The sequence below is a fragment of the Gigantopelta aegis genome, chromosome 6, assembly GCF_016097555.1.
Source record: "Gigantopelta aegis isolate Gae_Host chromosome 6, Gae_host_genome, whole genome shotgun sequence".
Lineage (NCBI taxonomy): Eukaryota > Metazoa > Mollusca > Gastropoda > Neomphalida > Peltospiridae > Gigantopelta > Gigantopelta aegis.
The window spans coordinates 51,663,525-51,687,398 of record NC_054704.1 but is presented as its reverse complement, the minus strand read 5'-3'; the positions used below and the strand labels follow the sequence as shown (position 1 = coordinate 51,687,398).

General features: G+C 39.1%; 1 protein-coding gene across 4 annotated transcripts in view; it reads right to left on the bottom strand.

The window, feature by feature from the left end:
- Window positions 1-23,874, bottom strand: part of LOC121376255 — a 135,495-nt gene that overhangs the window by 95,263 nt on the left and 16,358 nt on the right. For 3 of the 4 annotated variants that reach the window (XM_041504082.1, XM_041504087.1, XM_041504086.1), the window contains exon 3: window positions 21,694-21,715. In XM_041504082.1, the coding sequence (XP_041360016.1) occupies window positions 21,694-21,715 (22 nt within the window). Of the gene's footprint in view, window positions 1-21,693; window positions 21,716-21,905; window positions 22,007-23,874 lie in introns of those variants that run through there. The other variant, XM_041504084.1, reaches the window with a different exon arrangement.

Here is a 23,874-nt window from a genome sequence, read left to right as displayed (position 1 = left end):
CAGAAATGACCGATGACGTACATTACCATGTTGGATATCAAGATTGAAAGTTACGGCGAAAAGAAAATATTTGAATTTCTCTGCAGCCCTAGCGAAATACCAATATTAAACTGACAAACACGCAATCAATCAGCCGGTATTACAGGAACGGAAACTGGTGTTCGGTGTGTGTGTGTGTGTGTGTGGTTCGTGACCCTGTATCATAATTTTCACATCTAACATAATGGAGGTGGGGGGTTGCGTTAAAATATGACTTATTAATACTAGGAAGTGAAGAAAAAACCCCCCACGGTATTTGACGATATTTCCTTTTCTTTATTTCCATCTTTCTTTTTATCTTTCTTTCTTTCTTTTTCATACATGTTTACCCTTGCTTGACACCCAGTAGCTGATGTTTTTGTTGGGGTTTTTTCGTGCTGGAGTGTTGTTAAACATTCATTCATTCATTCATTCATTCATTCATGGGCCAGGAAGTAGCCCAGTGGCAAAGCGTTCGCTTGATGCGCTATCGGTCTAGGATCGATCCCCGTCTGTGGGCCCACTGGGCTATTTCTAGTCCCAGCCAATGACAGGTGCTATTCTGTCTGCGGGATGGTGAATATAAAAGATCCCTTGCAACTAATATGAAAAAACAAATATAGCGGGTTTCCTCTCTAAAACTATATGTCAAAATTACCAAATGATAAATCAATGTGCACTGGCGGTGTCGTTAAATAAAACAAACTTTAACTTTTCATTCATTCATTCATTCATTCATTCTTTTTCTTTTTTTGAAATCACACCCAGTGTTGTCCCCTACTTAAAATAACTTGGATGCAGTAAAACAAAAAGCAAGGTGCAGTAATATAAGGTGTTCTCCAGTTAAAGAATTCTGGGAGAATTGTAAAACCATAAGCGTACGAGACAGTGAGGGGGGGGGGGGGGGGGGGGGGGGGGGAGGACACCAGTGCTGGAGTAAAACAAAAAGCAAAGTGCAGTAATATGAGGTGTTCTCTAGCTAAAGAATTCTGAGAGAACCTCAAAAGTAATACATATCCTCTACCGGGCCCCAACAAATTTTCATATTTCCTAAGTTCAAGGGCCACAACTCTACATGATAACGCTATACACAAAATGTTAGCTCAGTATCCTCTACCGGGCCCCAACAGATTTTCAGATTTCCTAAGTTCAAGGGCCACAACTCTACATGATAAAGCTATACACAAAATGTTAGCTCAGTATCCTCTATCGGGCCCCAACAGATTTTCAGATTTCCTAAGTTCAAGGGCCACAACTCTACATGATAAAGCTATACACGAAATGTTAGCTCAGTGTCCTCTACCGGCCCCAACAGATTTTCATATTTCCTAAGTTCAAGTGCCACAACTCTACATGATAAAGCTATCGTAAAAATGTTAGTTCAATATACCGAGGCATTACAAAAACGTTCGAAAAATTTTGTGTGACTGACGGGACAGATGGACGGACAGACGGAGAAAAAACATATAGTCCCTTCCGGTTGGACTGGTAGGGGACTAATAAAAAGGGCACTTTTAAACTAAACAGCAATTTCCGATGTATGCAGTGGTTGGGTCAAGGGGTGGTAACTGCCACCTGACCCCGCTAAGTTAGTCCCTGACTGTAAATCAATTCTTGTGACCTGAATATATTTGACAAATTGAAACTGTTTTCGGACAATGCTAATGTCTAAATTGGTGAAAGTGCCGGGCGTAATGTGTGAGTGGTGCGAGTCTTAGAGCATTAGCTGGAACAGAAAAACCTTACTACTTGTCGAATCGTACACGTACACGGATGGTAATAATTACCACTGAAATAAGCTATTTCTGTAGCTTCTTTCGGATCAAATTGGAACCTGGGGTATTTTCTGGAGGACTGATGATCGCGGTCGCTCGCTAGACACTTTTTTCTCTTGTTTTTTTAGAGATAAATGTGGCAAAAAGTCAGACAATTTTTTATTTATTTACGTCTCACATTGTGCAATAATAAAACGATGTATAAAAAGTACACAAGCCACTCCTATGAAGTCAAATTGTTCGCAAGGGTTAGGTTACATGAACACGACGTAGATTATGAGAACTAGTCCAGTTGTCTTAAACGCTAGTTAACTATATATAGATTATTTTAAAGACACGTTTTAAATTAGCAAAATAGTGATAGAACAAATATGTAGAAAATATATTTGTAATGTGAAAAACTGGATGTAGAGGAAATGGGAGCGGGGATGGCAGACGATTAGAGACACACCCACATACAGTGATATATATATATATATTATATATATATATATATATATATAGAGAGAGAGAGAGAGAGAGAGAGAGAGAGAGAGAGAGAGAGAGACAGAGAGACAGAGAACCATGTCAAGTTGTAATTAATATGAAAGGCATGTGAAAATACAACACTGCTTGAAGAATTCAAATTCCTCTTGTGCTCTGTCTTGTACACATATAGTTTTAAAATACGACCGTGCAATGCAGAATAACATTAACTGAAAACTCAGTTATGTCCATAAACTCATCACCACACCACCAAGAAAATAAAATAATAGAAAACTACATTCTAATTCAAAACCAAACATTTCAAGGAACACTTTTAAAATATATGCTTATGGCTAAAAAAAAGAGAAAAAAAAGAGGTTAAAACATCATTACTGTTATCGTGTATTTCTTTTCACGGTTATTACGATGAAGATGAAACACCTGTGTAAATTTAATGAGGCACTCACAACCATTTTGTGCATCCAGGGTTACGCTAAATGGCTGTCTTTCAATTAGATTCCAAGAGTGTGAACCATCCCGTAAACGAGGGCCAATGACCAGTCATGTATCGTCTACGTTTTAAACATATTACATCATAAGCATAATTCAAGGTCAAGGAAAATAACAGCAGGTTTTTGTTAGCTTTTTGTTTGGTTTTGGTGGTTTTTGGGGTGGGTTTTTTGCACCCCAAAAACCTACCATTACTGTCTCAAGTGAAATGTTAGGCTAAAATATCTCCTACCCAAACTGTCACAAACTGAACAGCTTTATTTCTTTGAACACGTTTATCGATTTTTTTTCTTCCCGTATCATTACGAAGCAACAAACGATTTCCTCTCTTCGTCTGCTTTCCATTGATAAGCTTTTACGTCATGGATCGATACCAACATGGCCGACTGTCGCGTGCCAACCAACTAGCGCACATGCGCAGAGACATATGTAGCGCGTGCTCAAAGTTTACTGGGTGCATTTGCGACCAGGTATTGAAAAGTAAATATGCCTTCGCATTTTCGACGTCAGGTGATGTCCATTAATCGCAATTGGTGCAGAAGTTCTCCTGACCTAGTTAATCCAGCGATTGTTTACGTCTGGCAAACTCTTTCGGATACTGTTTGCTTTACGATTTGCAGCAGTGACAGAAATAATGTATCATGTCTCATTTCCGCGTAACACTCAAAATCGTGAAGTGTCCCCCCCCCCCCCCCCCCCCCCCCCCGTCTCATTTTGTTTACTCTGCAGTAAAGTGCCGGAGATTCCTTTTCTCTTCTATTTTGTGCTTGTTTTTTAACGTTTAGTGCCAAAGTTATGCAGATCCAGAAGCAAAGTTACAACTATATGCAGTTGCTCACACACACACACACACAAACACCCCCCACCCCCACCCCCCAAAAAAGTATAAGACTTAAGAAAAAGAGCCCCACCCTACCCAGTGTTTCTGCCAGAAAGACATTTTTGGGTATGGCGCTAATGAATTGAATGCAACTACAGTCAACAGGGTGTATGGGGGAGGGAGGGGGTGGGGGGGGGTGGGGGGGGGGGCTCCCCCAAAAGAAAATGGGTTAAGTTTAGAGTTAGGGTTAAGAAAATCATACAGTAAACAATTTTGTCAAAAGGTTAACTTAAACAAAATAATTTGCACAAAAACTTAGGTATGGCGCCATATCCGTTTTACCGTCTGGCAGAAAGCCTGCAGTAGTACGGTACCCTTTTCGTTTAGACCGACAACGTCCTGTATTAATGGCCTTATTTTAGGCTGGGTACGCTATCTGTGGGAAAGTCCATATTAAAAAGAGTCCTTGCTATTCAAAGGAGAAACAAATAGCGGCTTGCCTCTAATGACTATGTGGCATAGATCAAATGTCTGATATCAAGTAGTCGGTGATTAACTAACCAGTGCCCTGTGACCAGTGTCAAACTAGCAGGGTTTCCGCCAGGGTGTCCTCCCATTCACACTGTAGGCAAACTGAGTGTAGGCATAATAGGTTGTAGGAAAAATGGGTGTAGGCAAAGTGGGTTGTAGGCAGAATGGGAGGGAACCTCTGCCAGAGGGTAAAATGGGTATGGCGCCATACCTAAAAAAAATCTTTTTGCAGATTTTATTTTTTAAGTTAACTTTTGAAAAAAATTAATTACTCTTATCATAACTCTATTATTTTCTTAACCCTAACCCTAAACTTAAACCATTTTCCTTCTGGGGGAGGCCACCCATACTCCCTGTTGACTGTAGTTGCATTCAATTCCATAGCGCCATACCCAAAGTTTTATTTTTGGCAGAAACTCTGGGTAGGATGGGGCTCTCTTTTTTTTTTTCTTTTTTTTTTTTTTGGGGGGGGGGGGGGGGTGAGCAACTGCATATAGTTACAGCTTTGCTTCTGGATCCCTAAAACTTTGGCAATAAACATTAAAAAAACAAACAAACAAAAAATAGAAGAGAGGAGGAGGCTCCCTATACCCCCTGTTGAATGTGGTTGCATTCAATTCCATAGCGCCATACCCAAAAATTTCTTTCTGGCAGAAACACTGACTAGTACATTTATATCAAAAGTCACCGGTGTCGTGGTTAGGCCATTGGTCAACAGGCTGGTAGGTACTGGGTTCGGATCCCAGTCGAGGCATGGGATTTTTAATCCAGATACCGACTCCAAACCCTGAGTGAGTGCTCCGCAAGGCTCAATGGGTAGGTAGGTGTAAACCACTTGCACCGACCAGTGATCCATAACTGGTTCAACAAAGGCCATGGTTTGTGCTATCCTGCCTGTGGGAAGCGCAAATAAAAGATCCCTTTCTGCTAATCGGAAAGAGTAGCCCATGAAGTGGCGACAGCGGGTTTCGTCTCAAAATCTGTGTGGTCCTTAACCATATGTCTGACGCCATATAACCGTAAATAAAATGTGTTGAGTGCGTCGTTAAATAAAACATTTCTTTCTTTATATCAGAAGTCCGTGTTAAGTGCTGATCTGTATATGAGAACGTTCATATTCAAGATCCATCGCTGCTAATTGAAATATGTAACGGGTTTCCTCCGATGATTAATTATATCATTAAATGTTTGACATATTATTGTTGGGAATCAGTTGGAATATCATCACTGATCTTCAGTTTAATTTTATAATCAACTTTCGCTTTTACAATCAGTTAGAATTATCATGAATTCAACAAGGATTTGAAATGCCACAACCATACAACTATTGCCATTTTAACCGGGATAGACCCTACAAATTATTTTAATTTTTTTTTTACCCGGAATACCTATCCAGTATCTGGCCCCCACCTCCCCACGTACATATGAAAACAAATACAAAATCTGGCAATTTTATAGCAATTCAATCTCCTGAACTGTAAGAACAATTACAATTAATATTGTCCGCGATAATCGATTATAGAACTTTATAATCGATAATCATATCACTCGAACCCAACCAATCAACTTTCAGTTATCATCGATTATTGGAATATCGCTAATTTGATATCCAGTTTGCGGTAATTAATAAATAAATGTGCTCTAGTCACTAGTGGTGAAAGTTAAAACAAAATAAAACTTTAAGCCCAGTGACTTGGCCACCAAGCCAAGGCCGGTCTCTTGTTGTAAAACTGAGTTGTTTATGTGTAAACAGCCATCGTTATGCCAACACAGAGGTAATTACTCACCTATTATTAACCAGCTTTTCACTGGCTTGTTTTTTAACCCCACCAGTTTGCAAATGGTTTCCACATTCCTACAGTTTTTGTGGTTTTCCCAAACAACTGATTGAGACTGACGAACAGTTAACGCTTATGTGTAGGGCCAGATACCAAAACTAAGATGGTAGGTATGTACGTGATTTTGGTGTGTGTGTGTGTGGGGGGGGGGGGGGGGGGGTAATTAGTAAAGTATCTCAGTCATTCTTGTTCATGAAGTGGGGGTATGGTTAGCAGTGATTGAATATCGCGATCAGTGGCAGACATCAGCAAAACATCGATCATGCATGTGCACTAGGGTGTGATTTTTAAAGCTTCTTGTCTAATGTAAGCTTCTTTTTAGTTTGTTTCTGTTTTTAAGTTTGTGTTTTCTTTTTTTTTAAGTTTCTTTTTTTTTTTAATATGTTTTGCTCATGTCAACCCTATATCTTGTAATATCATATTGTATGTTTTTGATTTTCTTCATATGCTGCTGAAGGACAACCTAGGTATAATAAAACATGTTCTGTTCTGTCGCCAGGGCCGTTTCAGAATTTATCACGTTTGTTGGTTTGTTTCTTGTTTTCTTTTGTCAAGGGCGCTTGGAGAAACTACTCTGTACGTCCAATGCCACCACCTTTTACAGCTTTGATACTGGTATTAATCATGCAAAAGAATCGACTGATTTATCGTTGTTTATTGCCAATAAATATGAAAAACAGCGAAAATATGGCACTTGCAACCTTAATAATGGACCATTACTTCTTAAACATGGAGATATGTTTTGCCTTTATTATCCTGACGATAATGCCTGACTGCATGTTAAAACCGAACTAACCCACAACATCTAGTTGAATTGGTGAGCCGGAGAACAAGAGTTTTGCATACAAAGGGCAATTGGAATTCGAACCTCTTGGGAGGCAATCTACGGACCTGCACAGCCGTCAAAGTCTAATATTAGCATCTTATACACGGTAGTTGCCAATAGTTGAATATTAGGAATCGTAGGAATGTGGCACAGCGAAAAGCGTAACAGAAATTACCTAATGATATAATACCATGATATACGAAGCATGCAGATATAGATAATATACCGGGTAAGAAATACTGCATGCACTTAGAGGTTAATTATAATTATTATTGTCTTAAAGGGACATTCCTGAGTTTGCTGCATTGTGAGATGTTTCCGACTAATAAAATAGTTGTTTAGAATATCAGTGTCTGTATATTCAATGTATTTCTGGTCGTCTTAATATTTGTAAGAAGCCCAAACTGGATTTTGGATTAAATAGTTTCGTACGTACGAACAAAAAACATTTAACCTAGTACAAATATTAGAACGATCAGAAACACGTTTAATATACAGCCACTAATATTATATACAGAAAAATATATTTGATATATAATTGCAATCGTTAAAAAGTCTCTGTTAGTCGATAACATCTTAAAAATGGCAGCAAACTCAGGAATGTCCCTTTAAATGTGGTACAGTGTGGATACATGGACACCACAAAAGAAGCACAGCAACCATATGCTAATAATACGTACCTTACAGTTATTCTATGAACGTAATACTGACCGCGATTGACGACCTTGTCAAAACATCCTTCGACTTTGTATTGTGCAGAGAAATGATTTGGAATAAGTTACTATTTTGACATTCAGATTATATCTCAAATAACAATAAAAATCGAAGCGATGACAATGATGCTAAAAAAAAAATTGAAGTTTATTTTGTTTAACGACACCACTAGAGCACGCTGATTTATTAAATAATCGGCCATTGGATGTTAAACATTTGGTAATTTTGACATATAGTCTTAGAAAGGAAACCCACTACATTTGCCCATTACTAGCAAGGGATCTTTTATATGCACCATCCTACAGACAGGATAGCACATACCACGGCCGTTGATATACCAGTCGTGGTGCACTGGTTGGAACGAGAAATAGCCCGACGAGGATCGATCCCAGACAGACCGCGCAACAAGCGAACGCTTTACCACTGGGCTATGTCGTGCCGCGATTTTGAATCGTTACTGTTTTGTCCTTCAGGTTACATGTCAAATAACAATAAAATCGAGGCGATGACAGTGACGCTAAAGTGAGATATCATGTTTATTATTATAGGCTAATAGCTTCTTCACCAGAAAGCCTTTTTTTTCTTTTTTCTTGTTCTTATTTTTTTTTTTTTTTTTTTAACACTGGGATGATGAAACGTGCCGTTTTGCTCGAGGTTTCGATAGTTTGTGTTGTATTTTTCGTTTATATTTTCCTTGCACTTCCCCGTTTTAAATACTGTCTGATCCACTATGTTGGCAGATTGTCATGAATTGGAGGAAACACTCTCTTCCTGTATTAGAACGCTCACCTGTCGAGAACTAGTCTGTCTGATACCTCCGTTTAAAATGCATCCACGACCCTTGAAATATCTTTGCAATGCCTTCAGAATCCTTGAAATATTTTTGAAATGCCTTCAGAACCCTTAAAATATCTTTGAAATGCCTTCAGAATCACTGAAATATCTTTGAAATGCCTTCAGAATCATTAAAATATCTTTGAAATGCCTTCAGAATCATTAAAATATCTTTGAAATGCCTTCAGAATCATTAAAATATCTTTGAAATGCCTTCAGAACCCTTAAAATATCTTTGAGAGGCGGGACGTAGCCCAGTGGTAAAGCGCCCACTTGATACGCGGTCGGGCGAGACGTAGCCAAGTAGTACAGCATTCGCTCGATGCGCGGTCGGTGTGGGATCGATTCCCGTCGGTGGGCCAATTGGGCTATTTCTCGTTCCAGCCAGTACACTACGACTGGTATATCAAAGGCCGTGGTATGTACTACCCTGTCTGTGGGATGGTGCATATAAAAGATCCCTTGCTCCTAACTGGAAGGAGTAACCCGTGAAGTGGCGATAGCTGGTTTCGTTTCTCAATATTTGTGTGGTCCTTAACCATATGTCTGACGCCATATAATAAAATGTGTTGAGTGCGTCGTTAAATAAAACATGTCTTTCTTTGATACGCGGTCGGTTTAGGATCGATCCCCGTCGGTGGCCCCATTGGGCTATTTCTCGTTCCAGCCAGTGCATCACGACTGGTGTAACAAAGGCTGTGGTATGTACTATCCTGTCTGGGATGGTGCATATAAAAGATCCCTTACTGCTAATCCAAAAGAGTAGCCCATGAAGTGGCGACAGCGGGTTTCCTCTCTAGATATATATCTGTGTGGTCCTTAACCATATGTTTGACGCCATATAACCGTAAATAAAATGTGTTGAGTGCGTCGTTAAATAAAACATTTCCTTCCTTAAAACATCTTTGAATGTATTCAGAACCCTCATAACATCTTTGAATGCATCCAGAGCCCTTAAATATCTTTGAAATGAATTCAGAAACCTTAAAATATCTTTCAAATGTTAAAATGTGTATCGTCTTTTCATAATTTAACATATTTTAATACAAAGCATAAGCACAACGTTCTACAGCTTTATCAACAATATCATGTATGCACGATACAAGTCTCGTCGAAAATACAATTATTGGGAACGATTAAATAGGTGACCGCTTTTTATTGGTTTTAACCACTGTTGACACCATAGGCGCCTCCTGGGGCATCTTAAGAAGGCAGAGCGCTCGCTAAACTGGATTTAAAAAAAAAAAAAATTATTTATTTATTTGCGCTTAAAGTTAGAAGACGATATGGCGAACTCTAAATTTGTACGTGAGTGACTTAACCTATGTCACACAATAACCGCGAATAGGGTAAGATGAAGGTTGTAACTCATCATGAAAGAAATCGTAAATTGGATAACTTGTACTAAATGTTTAAAAATTAAAAATATACTCTGGACGAGTCCAAATATCAATAAACAGCAGATTAGGCGATTCGAAATTATCTCCCTTTATAATCCACTCCTCTTCACAATTTGCCTGACGGCCAGACCACAATTAATTACTCTATATGTTTCTATATAGCGTTAGTGGCTATAACATTTTTATTAATATCAGTAGGCCCGTGGATTTTTGTATGAACCTTTGCCTGCCTGGGGGAAACATATTCTGAAAAGGACAAACCCTGTTGTCCAGCTCTTTCTCACAGGATATTGGTTTAAACAAACACACCCTCTAAACCTGGCCGGAGTACACCCATTTTACACAATAAGCACTACTTTTGCATGGGCCGGAATTACCACAAACAAGTCTTCAATGTCAACAAGTTACACATGTTTACAAACTACATGCTCTCTCCTGTCAACTTCAGTGAAACAGTTGCCACTTCAAAGCTGTCTGCCATGGAATTATCACAATCAAACAGCAGACTACTTGCGCGGACCAATTTCCGGATTCCGTCTCGGTGGCACAGAGGTTAAGCCATCGGACTACAGGCTGATAGGTACAGGGATCGCAGCCCGGTACCGGCTCCAGCCCAAAGCGAGTTCTTATGGGCTCAGTGGGTAGGTGTAAGACCACTACACTCTCTTCTCTCTCACTAACCACTAACCCACTGTCCTGGACAGACAGCCTAGATAGCTGAGGTGTGTGCCCAGGACAGCGTGCTTGTAAGAGGCCATTTTACTAACCCCCCCCCCCCCCACCCCCAACCATCTAATATCGTAGAAATCTGTAAAATAATGCAGACTGGCTTTCTAATATTCTTTAATTTAATAGGTTTCCTATTGACACGGGTTAGATCTCACCCTTTTTCCTTATTCTTTCCGCTTGTTTTTGTTTGTTTGTTTGTTTGTTGTTGTTTTTTTGTTTAATTTGTTCACTGTATTTATTCACACCCACTAACGTTTATCAAACCCTGCCGTGAAAATATTGAGGGGAGTGATAATTGGTTCCCTAACTTAGAATATGGGAAACCACTTGAGATAAGATATTGCCACGTTCATACCATATTAAATTCACATGCTAGGAGGAACTAACCATTATTGCTGGGCGGTATAGAAATTTGAGGTATTGACACGATACCGATATCGGGTGCTATTTTCTGTATACTCGGCTTTAAATGCATGCAAATTGTTATAGCTCACCCGCTAATTTCATCTAAATACAATTAAATTAAATACACACGGCTCTCGTCTGATTTATACCAACCCATTTTGTGTTCGTCAGATATATTATTAGTACTTTCCGGGAAATATTTTTCAATACCGAAATTTCGGTATTTTGAAATTTGCTCGGTACGGTAAATCGGTATTGACATAATACCGATATCAAACGGTATATACGGTATACCGCCTAGCTCTACTAACAATTACTCTCCTTGAACTAGTATGGGCGAGATGGGGAGCGAGAGCGATAGCTCCCCTTAAATGATGAGGTCTGATTTATTCATTCGTAAATTCATGTTTATCCATCTCTCTTTCTTTATTTCTCTGTTTTTGTCTGTCATCTATTTATTCCTCCCTTTGTTTCTTTCCCTTCCTCTGCACCTCCCCCCCCCCCCCCCGTTGCTCTCTCTCTCTCTCTCTCTCTCTCTCTGTCTGTCTGTCTGTCTCTCTCTCTCTCTGTCTGTCTCTCTCTCCCCCCCCCCCCCCCCATATTCACAATATCTATACTATTCATTATACTAGTGTCCGTGCTTTCACGGCGTTTATTCCATTTTCACATTATTATACACACAATCCAATTCGTTAGGGGATTCACATTACCCCCGTCTAGATAGGCCGGGCATTAATGTCGAATGCTGTTTATCTTACTACGTGTCTAATTTGCTTCACGGAGTATCGTGGCCACACTTGCAAACAAACGGGCTATTCGGCCACTGATTATCATCAGGATAAATGTGTCTGTTTGTCTATTCGTCACACGAACTGGTAGTCAGTTGGTCGCTTTATTCCAGCCTCTAATAAAATCAACACGGTGCATCGGGGCAGCATATCTAATGTACTAGTATACTGGAGAAAAGATAGATAAAAAACGAAAGGTAAGGGGGTGGAGGGGGGAGAGAAGTTGAAGATTGTTCTGTTTAACGACACCACTAAAGCTAGCCCGAGTACTCTGGCAATTTCTGCCTACCAAACTGTAGTCAAAGAATACCGCGCTAATAAAACAATCCTATGCTTGACGTTAAATACCTTTATATCGATCATTTTTTAGTTCCTTTATAAAACAAAAGTTAACATACTAATCACTAATAAACACACTACAGGAAAAGAAAGAAAGAAATGTTTTATTTAACGACGCACTCAACACATTTTATTTACGGTTATATGGCGTCAGACATATGGTTAAGGACCACACAGATTTTGAGAGGAAACCCGGTGTCGCCACTACATGGGCTACTCTTTCCGATTAGCAGTAAGGGATCTTTTAGTTGCGCTTCCCACAGGCAGGATAGCACAAACCATGGCCTTTGTTGAACCAGTTATGGATCACTGGTCGGTGCAAGTGGTTTACACCTACCCATTGAGTCTTGCGGAGCACTCACTCAGGGTTTGGAGTCTGTATCTGGATTAAAAATCCCATGCCTCGACTGGGATCCGAACCCAGTACTTACCAGCCTGTAGACCGATGGCCTAACCACGACGCCACCGAGGCCGGTCACAACACTACAGGAAGAAGAAGAACAACAACAAATGTTTTATTTAACGACGCGCTCCACACATTTCATTTACGGTTATATGGTGTCGGGCATATTGTTGAGAGGAAACCCGCTGTCACCACTTCATGGGCTACTCTTTTCGATTAGCAGCAAGGATCTTTTATATGCACCATCCCATAGACAGGATGGCACATACCACGGCCTTTGAGTTACCAGTCGTGGTGCACTGGCTGGAGCGAGAAATAGCCCAATGGGCCCACTGACGGGGATCGATCCCAAACCGACCGTGCATCAAGCGAGCGCTTTACCACTGGGCTACGCCTCGCCCCCACTACAGGAAGAAACCCGTCAGCAACTACGTATTTAACCGTAACATTATTAAAAGGGGGCGCTGTCGGGCTGCTTCCAAAAAATTATAAAAAGCGAAAGATTAGAGGGAAAAAGAAAAACAAAACAGTAGATCCCTAAATCATGATTATAGGATTTGGAACCATCATGTTGTCTGCCTTAGCATTAACTATATGCAACAAAAGTGGTTGCTGATGGCGACCATTTTGAAATCCAAAATGGCGGCCTCTATGGCGATGGGTGGTCTCCTATTTTTAAACTTGACTCCCAAACCACCACAGAACAACTGTGCGATGTTTTACGACTGTTCACTTTAGATGTTGGAACAATATGACTAATATAAGGCCATATAAAAAAGAACCCCACAATGTGTGGTTCTGGTTACATGTTGGGAAAAAATAGGCTAGGTACATGTAGCGGCTATAACTTCTCTTTTTTTTTTTTTTTTTCCTTCTTTTTTTTAATTCTTTAAATCTGTCAAACTGGTCCTGGCAAAAAGCCATAAAGTAACATTTTATACAAATGTTGCATATTTTCACTGTTTAGATCAGTAGATGTGTATGTGTGTTTGGGGGGGGGGGGGGGGGGGGGGGGGGGGAGAGAGTTTAGCGTCTGCGAAAATGGCTAAAAATAAAATAGGGTTGGTCGGGTAATCGGAACCAGACGTTTTTTTTTTTTTTTTGCCTAAAGAATAATCGAGCAATATCGAGGCAACATGCTCGCCACAAACGAATTTCAAGACTGGCCGACATAATGCAATTTGCGCGCGCGCTCGTTATCGTCTGCATGGAAACGTGCAATCAGTCACTCCATGAGTCCGGGCGTGTTTATGAGAGCAAGCATATTGCCAGCAATTAACAACAGCCCATCCATGTTATTGGGCGTGTGGCTAACTAACGGTACGAAATTTCATTTACTTCGGCTCCAAGAGTACACTCATACAGGTCGATTAAGAAATCCGGCAACTGCTCAAAACGTGGAACATACCTACACGATGATATATAGAGGGAGGGATCTATGGATGAATGAATGGGCGGGCGGTCGGGTGGATGGATGGATGGATGGATAGATGAAATATATGGATGTATGGGAGGACAGACGAATGAATGGATTGGTGAATAAATATCGCAACCTCACTTTCTTTGGTTACAGAAATAAGAATGGATGAAACGATCGATCATATAGAAAATAATAATGGCCAACAGCCAGGAAGAAAAATGAGGCAGAAAAACCCCAACATTACATGAATATTGTTTATATTTGTGTTTGTCTCGTTCTTTTTCTAGCTCTGTCTATCTCACTGGGGTTTTTTTCTGTCTGGCTCGAGTGCCTACCTGTCTGTCTTTGTTGGGGGGGGGGGGGGGGGGGGGGGGGGGGGGGGGGGGGGGGGGTTGGGGTATTTATTATAATTATTATTATTTTATTATATTATTATTATTATTATTATTTTTTTATTATTTTTTTTTTTTTTTTTTTTTTATCAATTATTTTTAAAGTTGCATAACTTGCACAACACTCCACACATATATACATACATACATGTATGGTTATTTTATTGTACACACAACGGCCTCGGTGGCGTCGTGGCAGGCCATCGGTTTACAGGCTGGTAGGTACTGGGTTCGGATCTCAGTCGAGGCATGGGATTTTTAATCCAGATACCGACTCCAAACCCTGAGTGAGTGCTCCACAAGGCTCAATGGATAGGTGTAAACCACTTGCACCGACCAGTGATCCATAACTGGTTCAACAAAGGCCATGGTTTGTGCTATCCTGCCTGTGGGAAGCGCAAATAAAAGATCCCTTGCTGCTAATCGGAAGAGTAGCCCATGTAGTGGCGACAGCAGGTTTCCTCTCAAAATCTGTGTGGTCCTTAACCATATGTCTGACGCCATATAACCGTAAATAAAATGTGTTGAGTGCGTCGTTAAATAAAACATTTCTTTCTTTTATTGTACACACTTATCGTATTTTAATTTTATTCCTTGGGAAATGGCTTAGGTACCATTGTTATTTATTTGACTTGTCTGTGGTCCACATGAGGTGATACATAAATACATTGTATATCCGTGTTTCAATTCTTTGGACGTTATTACCATTACTATTATTCAGCGTAATCCCCAAAACGCTACTGCGACAATCTTATGTACATATTCAGACAAATTATATCCAAATTGCATTCACTTGACTAATAGCGATCCATTAAAGAAATACTACACCGATCGATTCCAGCACTTCCAGGAATAGAGAAAATACGTAACCTTAATTCTCAAGTCCATAATACCAGAGACCACTTAAAGAAGTAATTTAGTGTTAGCAAGTATCCCATGGGTGTACCTAAATTGTCGTGACCGCCATTAATCGACGTCAGAGTAGACGTGTCTCGTAAATCCAAGTCTTATTCCGCTGTCTCAGACAGGAAGCCACCGACGTGGGTAATCGAGGTTCAAGATTCGGACACTTTGCGTGGAACTGGCAGTAACATTTTGCATGGATGCGTCATCATCTAGCGGAGTGTGTGAAGATGAAGACTCGACTCTCGCAGTAAACAACTTCAAACTGTATAAAGTGTTATTGTTGATTGATTCCTTGCACTATCTGTGTCCCAGATCTTAACCCATGTATCTCTGAATTGCATTGTCGATATAACTTATGGCTGTATTGCTAGCCGAAATTATACCCAACTGTTTGGTTTTGCGGATTCGGGCTTGTTTGCAGGGGGTGGATTATAGGGTAGAACACCCCCTCGCTCAAGCAAATTTCTTTTTTTCAATACATTTTCCGAATGAGCATATCTCAATCCCACCCAACCCCCAACCCCCACCCCCACCCCCACCCCTGCTAAAGTTTCTGCACACGCACCTGGAACTACACATAATTAAAGAAAATCTCTCGAATCAAAACCTGAAAACTTGAATTACCATTCTGATGATCTATTATTATTATTATTATTATACACAACAACTGATAGCTTTCTTCTTTCTTTTAACTTTATTGACGTGTCTATAGCCGAAAAAGATTTAGGCATACGATAGTTTTCTGATACTACTGCTAAAGCAATACATGTCCCCTACCGGGCCCAACACAAAGGCCATAACAAGTTCAAGGGGCCATATCTCTGAAAAATGGGTAAATCGCCATTGAAAGTCAAACTTGATCTGCAACAGAACATGATAAAGCTATACACAAAATTGCAGCTCAATATCTCGAGGCATTCTGAAAAAAATGTCCAGATGGACGGACATACAGACAACAAAACGACAGACAGAAGGACGGACGGGATGAATGGATATTTAACGACACTCCAGCACGAAAAATTAAGCTAAATGCATCAATGATGTAAAAATCAACATCAGTGTACATGTAAACATTTAAAAGTTCAAATAAAACATACAGCAATGTAAAAAACTGTGGAAAATAAATTTAAAATTTGGGATAAAATTCAGTATCTCTTAAATATTTCAACACATAACAATCAAAATGATATCATCACATTTCTTCTACCAAATATATCTTTGTTTCTAGTTTGCTTCAGTTGATTGCACTCCACCAAAATGTGACGTACCGTCAGAGTACACTGACAGTGCTCACACTGATGTTGAGGATCCTTATTCGAGATAAATGAATGTGTCAAGTATGTATGACCGATGCGAGCACGACACAATATTATTTCATCCATCCTGCGCCACCTATAGGAGGACTGCCACTCTCCTAGGACTGGCTTAACAGAATGAAGCTTCTTCGCAACCACACCTTTCCAATCATTTTGCCAAGTTGAAAAAATAAATTGGTTAATGCTATATTTAAAATATGCATAAGGCACACCAACCCTGCCATGAGGCAAATCCAAAGCAGACTTGGTAGTTGAATATGCCTTTTCGTTACCCCTGATGTCAACATGGCTGGAAACCCAATAAAACACAGTATCTCTATTGGAAATGGATAAAAGGACGCACTATCGTATCACCATCGCAATTAAGGGATGATCAACTGGGTTATTTCAGCTTCGTATTACGTAAAGCTTGAAGACACGAAACTGAATCTGTGAAAAACTAAATTTGGATGCAACAGAATCCTTTATTTTTTTCAATGCTTTAAAGATTCCCCAATTATCAGCACTAAAGATACATGCCGAATCGGGCTGTCTCATGGTAATTATTGTGTCTGACGAAAAACGACTGCATAAGCCACAGACTTCCCATCCCGTGATCAGTCTGTGTAAACAGGAATGTAATCACGGTACCTGTCTCGAATTTCCATGAAATAGTGTTTATATGCAACAGCATCCGTACTACTTTCTTCAGATGCACAAGATCAATCACAATTGTGGGTGCTTTGATACACCAAGGTGGTAAAACAAAATATGAAGGAGTTTCCAAAGTGTCTGTTAAATTAATGTTGGAAAGAGACAAAGAAAAAAAACCCCGCTTAATGCGAAGACCAAATGTAACGACAGCATTAAAGGCATACTGTCACAGATTTAAGGACCTTATTTCTCTAAAAAAAATGGATAATAAATAGAAATTACATTACTTGTTAGAAACCAAATCTAGCTATTGCATCACCTTAACTGAACCATGATGGAGTGAAATCTATGTCGACTCTCTCGGCAATTTTAGTTTTTGAATTATGGACCATTGCCATAATTCAATTATTTTTACAAAATATCATTAATAAATGGAGTATGGTGGTTATGAAGATGGTTGAATAAAGTGCATTTAGGGACAAATCAAATTATTTTTACTCAGGTAATACTTTGTTAGACCATTAAATAGGTCAGTGGTCTGTGACAGTATGCCTTTAAGCCAAGCTTCATATATATATATATATTTTTATTAAACACTGCATTATGACATTGTGTAGGATATTTCGGTAATGATTTAATCTTGCTGGCAAACTGCAGATAAAGAGAAAACTTTGCACATCCAGTACACAAACAAAGTTCGTGTACATCCATATACAGTAAAACCCCTCTAAACTGGACACTCTCGGGACCAAGTAAATTGTCCTATTTTAAGAGGTATCCGGTGTAGAGAGGTTAAGTTCTGTACAGATTTTAAAAAAGCGGACAATGAAAAATGTTCGGTTATGGGGGAATTCCGGTTTACAGAGGGTCCGGTTTTGAGAGGTTTCACGGTATAAGCTCTATACAGGGGGTGTTCTAAAAGCACCAAGACAAAGCCTAAGTCTCTAGTTATGTATACTGTCTATCATCTGCAAATAAGACTTTCGTGTCGACCCATACACAATGCACCCATAGTCAAGTGTTTATTTGACTAAAGATCTATACAAACGACGTCAGTGACATGTATATATAATAATACAAGACGCGTAAAACACATCTAATGTCAGTCACCTGCTCTCTAGAATCAAAATCTTAACCGTCACTATCTCGTCTCTGTCTCTCTGTCTCTCTGTCTGTCTGTCTGTCTGTCTCTCTCTCTCTCTCTCTCTCTCTCTCTCTCTCTCTCTCTCTCTCTCTCTCTCTCTCTCTCTCTCTCTCTCTCTCTCTCTCTCTCTTTCTAATTCGTTTTCTAATCACTTACACGTTGCTAATCCATACGTGAAAATAACATATATATTTATAGATTAGGGTTAAAGAGTGGTAAAGGAAAACACTTCATGTACAATGTGACTGACTGTTGATACATATATACCAGAATGGCAATATAGGTTGCACAGTACCAAACATCTAAAACAATTCCGATATTTTGTAGAAAATGAGGGTTGCTGACAAAAAAAAAGTTCTGCGAATCTATTAAATTGCTGTTAGTTTAAATGAGTACAGCATAAATGCATTAGTATACCGCTTATATACTGTTTGTCAGAACGTGTTAACATCATCACCAATCAAAACTGATTAAGTCCTATGAAACCTATAAAGTAAGGCCACCAGTTTTGCCTAACAAATGTAACAGATGAACTCATTGGCAACTATAAATAAGAAGCGACATTCCTGGTTTCAAACAGTTCGGCGAGCTGCCAATATTCGCAAACGATGAAATTACATAAAACTACGAGACGAGTCTTCTTTAATTGTTCCTGTCACGAGCTAAGAAAGTTAAAAGCAAGAATGAAGTACCGTAGAGATTATTTTCTAAAAATATGGTTCGTCTTGCAACCTTCTAATACGCAATTGACTCCTTTTACTAACAGGTTTTCGTCGAATTACGTTGTTGATTTCGGAATGTGTGCATGCGTTAAAAAACAAACACACAACAAAAACAAACCACACCCACAAAATGTCATTTTCCATCATGTTAAGACAAGTTAAAACATTTATTTTATTAAATTTAATGAGAGAGAGAGACAGAGAGACAGAGAGAAACAGAGACAGACAGAGTGAGAGAGGGGAGAGAGACAAAGGGTGAGTTAGGAAGAGAGACAGACAGAGAGAGAGAGAGAGAGAGAGAGAGAGAGAGAGAGAGAGAGAGAGAGAGAGAGAGAGAGAGAGAGAGAGAGAGAGAGAGAGAGTGAGGAAGGTAATATTTTCAATACACGGATCCCCTCTATAAATACATCCAAATAAAAAAGTCAAAACTACCAATGTCATAATAAAAAAATTATACATTAACTAGCAAAGGTATACATCATCATAAATATATAATACATAAATTACAGATAATTAAGATCAGGGTTTCTGCCAAAACGTATCCTAAAAGAGAATTGCTGTTTACAATTTGTCAACGTACATGAAATGCCGTGTCCGATTTCAAAATATTTTAAAGCCATAACCAAAGCCTGAAGTTGAAATATAAGACGACCAAATAATGTGCATAAAAACTTATTGTACAAGTACACTGTATGAAGTTTAAGAAAACATTTTATATATGCATATATCCATGTAGAAGCGATGTAAAACTGTGCTCTTCCATCAACAGTCAGGTGGATATTTATTTTTACAAGACCGAGACTTTTATCTTTGAAATGATCTATGTTGTGTTATGAACCCTCCCTTCTCCCGGCAAAATAAATATCTCTAAACTGCTTAGAAGTCAGGACAATTTTGAACTGATTATACAGAAAATCATTGTTTCAAAGTCAGTGTTGTGAAGCAACACCCAGTGTTAATAGCGTGCGTTAGGGTTGTTCCAGAACTGAGGCACAAAAAAAGCCCACTTTACTCATAAGCTGAAGCTAAGTCTGCATACAAGAAAACTTGCAGCGGATCAGCAACAGAAAAATCAATCTCCACTGAAGGGATTCGAACCACGGATTTTTAGTACGAGAATCCAGCGCTCTACTAACTGAGCTAATAGGGAAATGCCCACTAGCTAACACTTTATACTAACACTACTACATACTCCCCCATCAAGTGAAGCTACGTCCCGGAGCTGTGGGCCACAGGCAGTTCAACTGTTACGGGTCCTGACTGAGTTATAATTGCATTATTGTATTTTTTTAAAAACCCACCCAGTCTCTACGTATGCTCCAAATTAACACAAAAATCCACTGAAAGGATTCGAACCAAAGACCCTCAATCTGAGCATCTAGCGCTCTACCAACTGAACTAATAGGGACATTTCCACTAGCTACTGTCATTTTATACCAACACAACTACAGATCCACCAGCATAAAATAACATTAGACAAGTACGATCCCACTGGTGTGGTCGATTTTTGAACATCCCTTGCCTAGAATAACGTAGATATTGGGTATTGACCGCACTGGTCAGTTGTATTTAAATAGCTGATGGTATCATGTAGGAGGACACAGATACAACATTGCTTGGAGAGTAAATTGGTTTAGTGCACTGTCGAAGAAGAGTAGTGTATAAAAACACCGACTGAATATACAGAATGATTTTTGTAAAAAAAAATATTGGTGTGTGCTTTTTAATGTATCTATCATGTAAACATTGGTAGCAAAGCCGGGACAGTCGTTTTAAATTCAAGCCTACAGATCCCCCCCCCCCCCCCCCCCCCCCCCCGATGCAATCACATGAAAAACACAAATGCATGCCTTCTATTTTTTTTAAAACTTTTCATTAAACCTTTCTGTTTGCTGTTATACCCGTTCTGCCTACAGACCTGAATACATAAACCAATACTTCTAATCGGGCAGAATATAGCCGTGTTCACATTTACACAACTTAAACTGGTTTAACTTTACTGGTTTAGCTACAAGACTTTTGGTTGGAAATGACGAACGTTCACATGTATAACAGCTATATCTAACAGAAAAACTTAACGCAGTAAAGAACTTGAACTTGAACTTGAACTTGCTATACTGGTATAAGGCGGCAGTGTAGTTATCCGCACTTGCGCAAGACATCAAAACATGAATGGACTACGAATCTCTTAGGCCATTGCTAACGCACTTTACTGCTTATTCTGACTGTGAAGTCACAGTCACTTCCTTCTTATACGAGTTTAACTAAAACAGTTTGTATTCACACTTACATTTTAAACTTTTTATTTATATCAGTTTAACTAAACCACATACTGAAATGTTTTAGCTATACCGGTATTGTGAAAAGATCGCCTTCACACTCACAATTTAAACCGATTTAGTCATACCGGTTTAGTTAAACTAGTTTAAAGTGTTAGTGTGAACGCAGCTTAAGACTCGGTGGTAGATCACATGGGGTGCAACCAACGTTGATGTTTTCTTTGCATCACAACCTATGCCCAAAGACTGGACCAGTGGTCATCAAAGGCCGTGGTGTGTGTTGAATTGTCTCTATAAAAGATCGTTTGCTGTTTATAGGTAAAAGTAGTGCCGGGTACGGGTTTCCTTTCTCACATTTTGGATCAAGTGTTGAGATAACTAAAATGCTACTTCCTTTTGTTTCTATCTTCAGATCTAAATCCGGATATTTTCGTCGTCTTGAACTTTTCAAATGTCGATGATTTAAATAATATTAAATGTACTTACATGTCGTGCATATGGATCGGCCCTGTAATGAAAAATTAACATGAATAATACATAAATTATAGAAATCCAAGCAATATGGAAACAATGCGACTAAATAACACAGGCTAATTGCGTGGTATAAACACGCCTTTTTATAAACAGAATGTACAAATGTATAACACATAATATCTAATTACATTCAGTCAGTAACCTAATTTATTCAAATAACTTACAGTTAGATCAGCGTCTCATATTTAAAGCCTGGAGTGCGACAGGTCCCTTTTAAAGGATTCTTCGTGTTATCTGTCATTCCAGTGAGAAATGTTAACTAGCAATGGTTCGCCCAACACACACTCCCTCCGTAATCATAGAAACGAGATGCTACAAATAGCAGCGTGCTGAAATTAGGATCTCAACAGCTACTAGAGTACTCGGGCACGGGCCGAGTCTGGCAAGACTCGAGTCCGTTCACAGGACACGAGCACCCGTACAAGGAAGATTACTCTCATTTAATAACTTTTTTGTTGTTGTTTGTCTACGTCACTTTGCCATATGTTTGCTGCCTGTGACGTTATAGGGCTATGGGACATGGCGGGGAAACAAAAGTCGAATGTATGGAATGCAATACAATGGCATGATTGGGCATCCACGTCCCGTGCTGCTATTAATATGCATAATGCTGTTTAATTTTATCCCTTAGTCTGATTATCATCTAGTTTCGGGTACACGGGTCCGGGTCGAGTTTGACCCTCCGAGTACCCAAGTCCAATATTTTGGAATCTCAATTGGACTTATATATTAAAGCTATTATAAAGTCGCATAATGGCGGCTTCCCGTCAAAATTATTTAACGTTGGCTTTGAAGTGTACACATTATACTTTCAATTATATGCCCATACAGCTAAATAGTTGGGGTTTTTTGTTTGTTTGTTTGTTTGTTTGTTTTGTTTTTTTAATCGAATAAACTTCAGTGGACAGCTGACGTTATGCCAGGTCGATGCTGCCGACTAGTTCGCTGTTTTTGTGCAACACTGTCTGTTTCTGACGACCTTATTCAGCTGCCAATAGTAAAAAAAAAATATCACCAAGTTTATTGCGGTGTAAATTTATAATAAAAATTTCACTAACATATTATATAAGCGTGAGATATTGCCTTAAGTAGTCAACTTGTCAAATTTTCATCAAGTTAATTATTTGCTATAAGTGATAAGACAGGAATCTGTTTGTACAAAACGCGAGTCTGTTTACACAGCGTGCAAGCACATTGTAATTTCGATATTCCCGAGTTAGTTATGTGAAGATGTGTATGTGTGAGATCGATTAATTTGTATTTATTTTTAACAAATAAATGTAAAAAGTTCGACATATGGAACATGTAATTATATATACGATATAGGATCTTTAAGCACATTTATGTTGTAAAATAATACTTCTATGAAAAGATCATCACTTCATTTATTGCACCACGACTGCCACTGGTATAGCAAAGGCCGTGGTATGTGCTATCCTATCTGTGGGAAAGTGCATATAAAAGATCCCTTGCTGCATTACACAAAATGTCGCGGGTTTCCCGTGATGACTATAATATGTCAAACTAACTAAATGTTTGACATCCAATAGCCGATGATTAATAAATCAATGTGCTCTAGTGGTGTTTTTAAACAAACCAAACGTCTTCATCTTCTTCTTTTCATTTACCATATACTTTGACACCCAATATCAGATGTATTTTTCATGCTGGGGTGTCGTTAACCATTCATTCATTCATTTATTCCTTTTAAAATAATTTTATTTTAAATATCTTTCCAATGTCATGTGCGCAAACACATTCATAAATTCTCTTTTGGTTTATTGTATTCTTCCGCTACAGCCCATGATTGACGACTTATCACATGCACAAAAGCACATCCAAATTAAACACACAAAAAATAGTTAGTTTGTTTTGTTTAACGACACCACTAGAGTACATCTATGTATTAATCATCGGCTATTGGATGTTAAGTATTTGGAAATTTTGACATATAGTCTTAGAAAGGAAACCTGTTACTTTTGTTTCTATTAGTAGCAAGAGATCTTTTATATGCAACAACCTACAGATAGAATAATACATACCACGGCCTTTGATATACCAGTTTTGGTGCAGTGGCTGGAACAAGAAATAGCCCAATGGACCCACCGACGGGTAACGATCCCAGACCGGCCG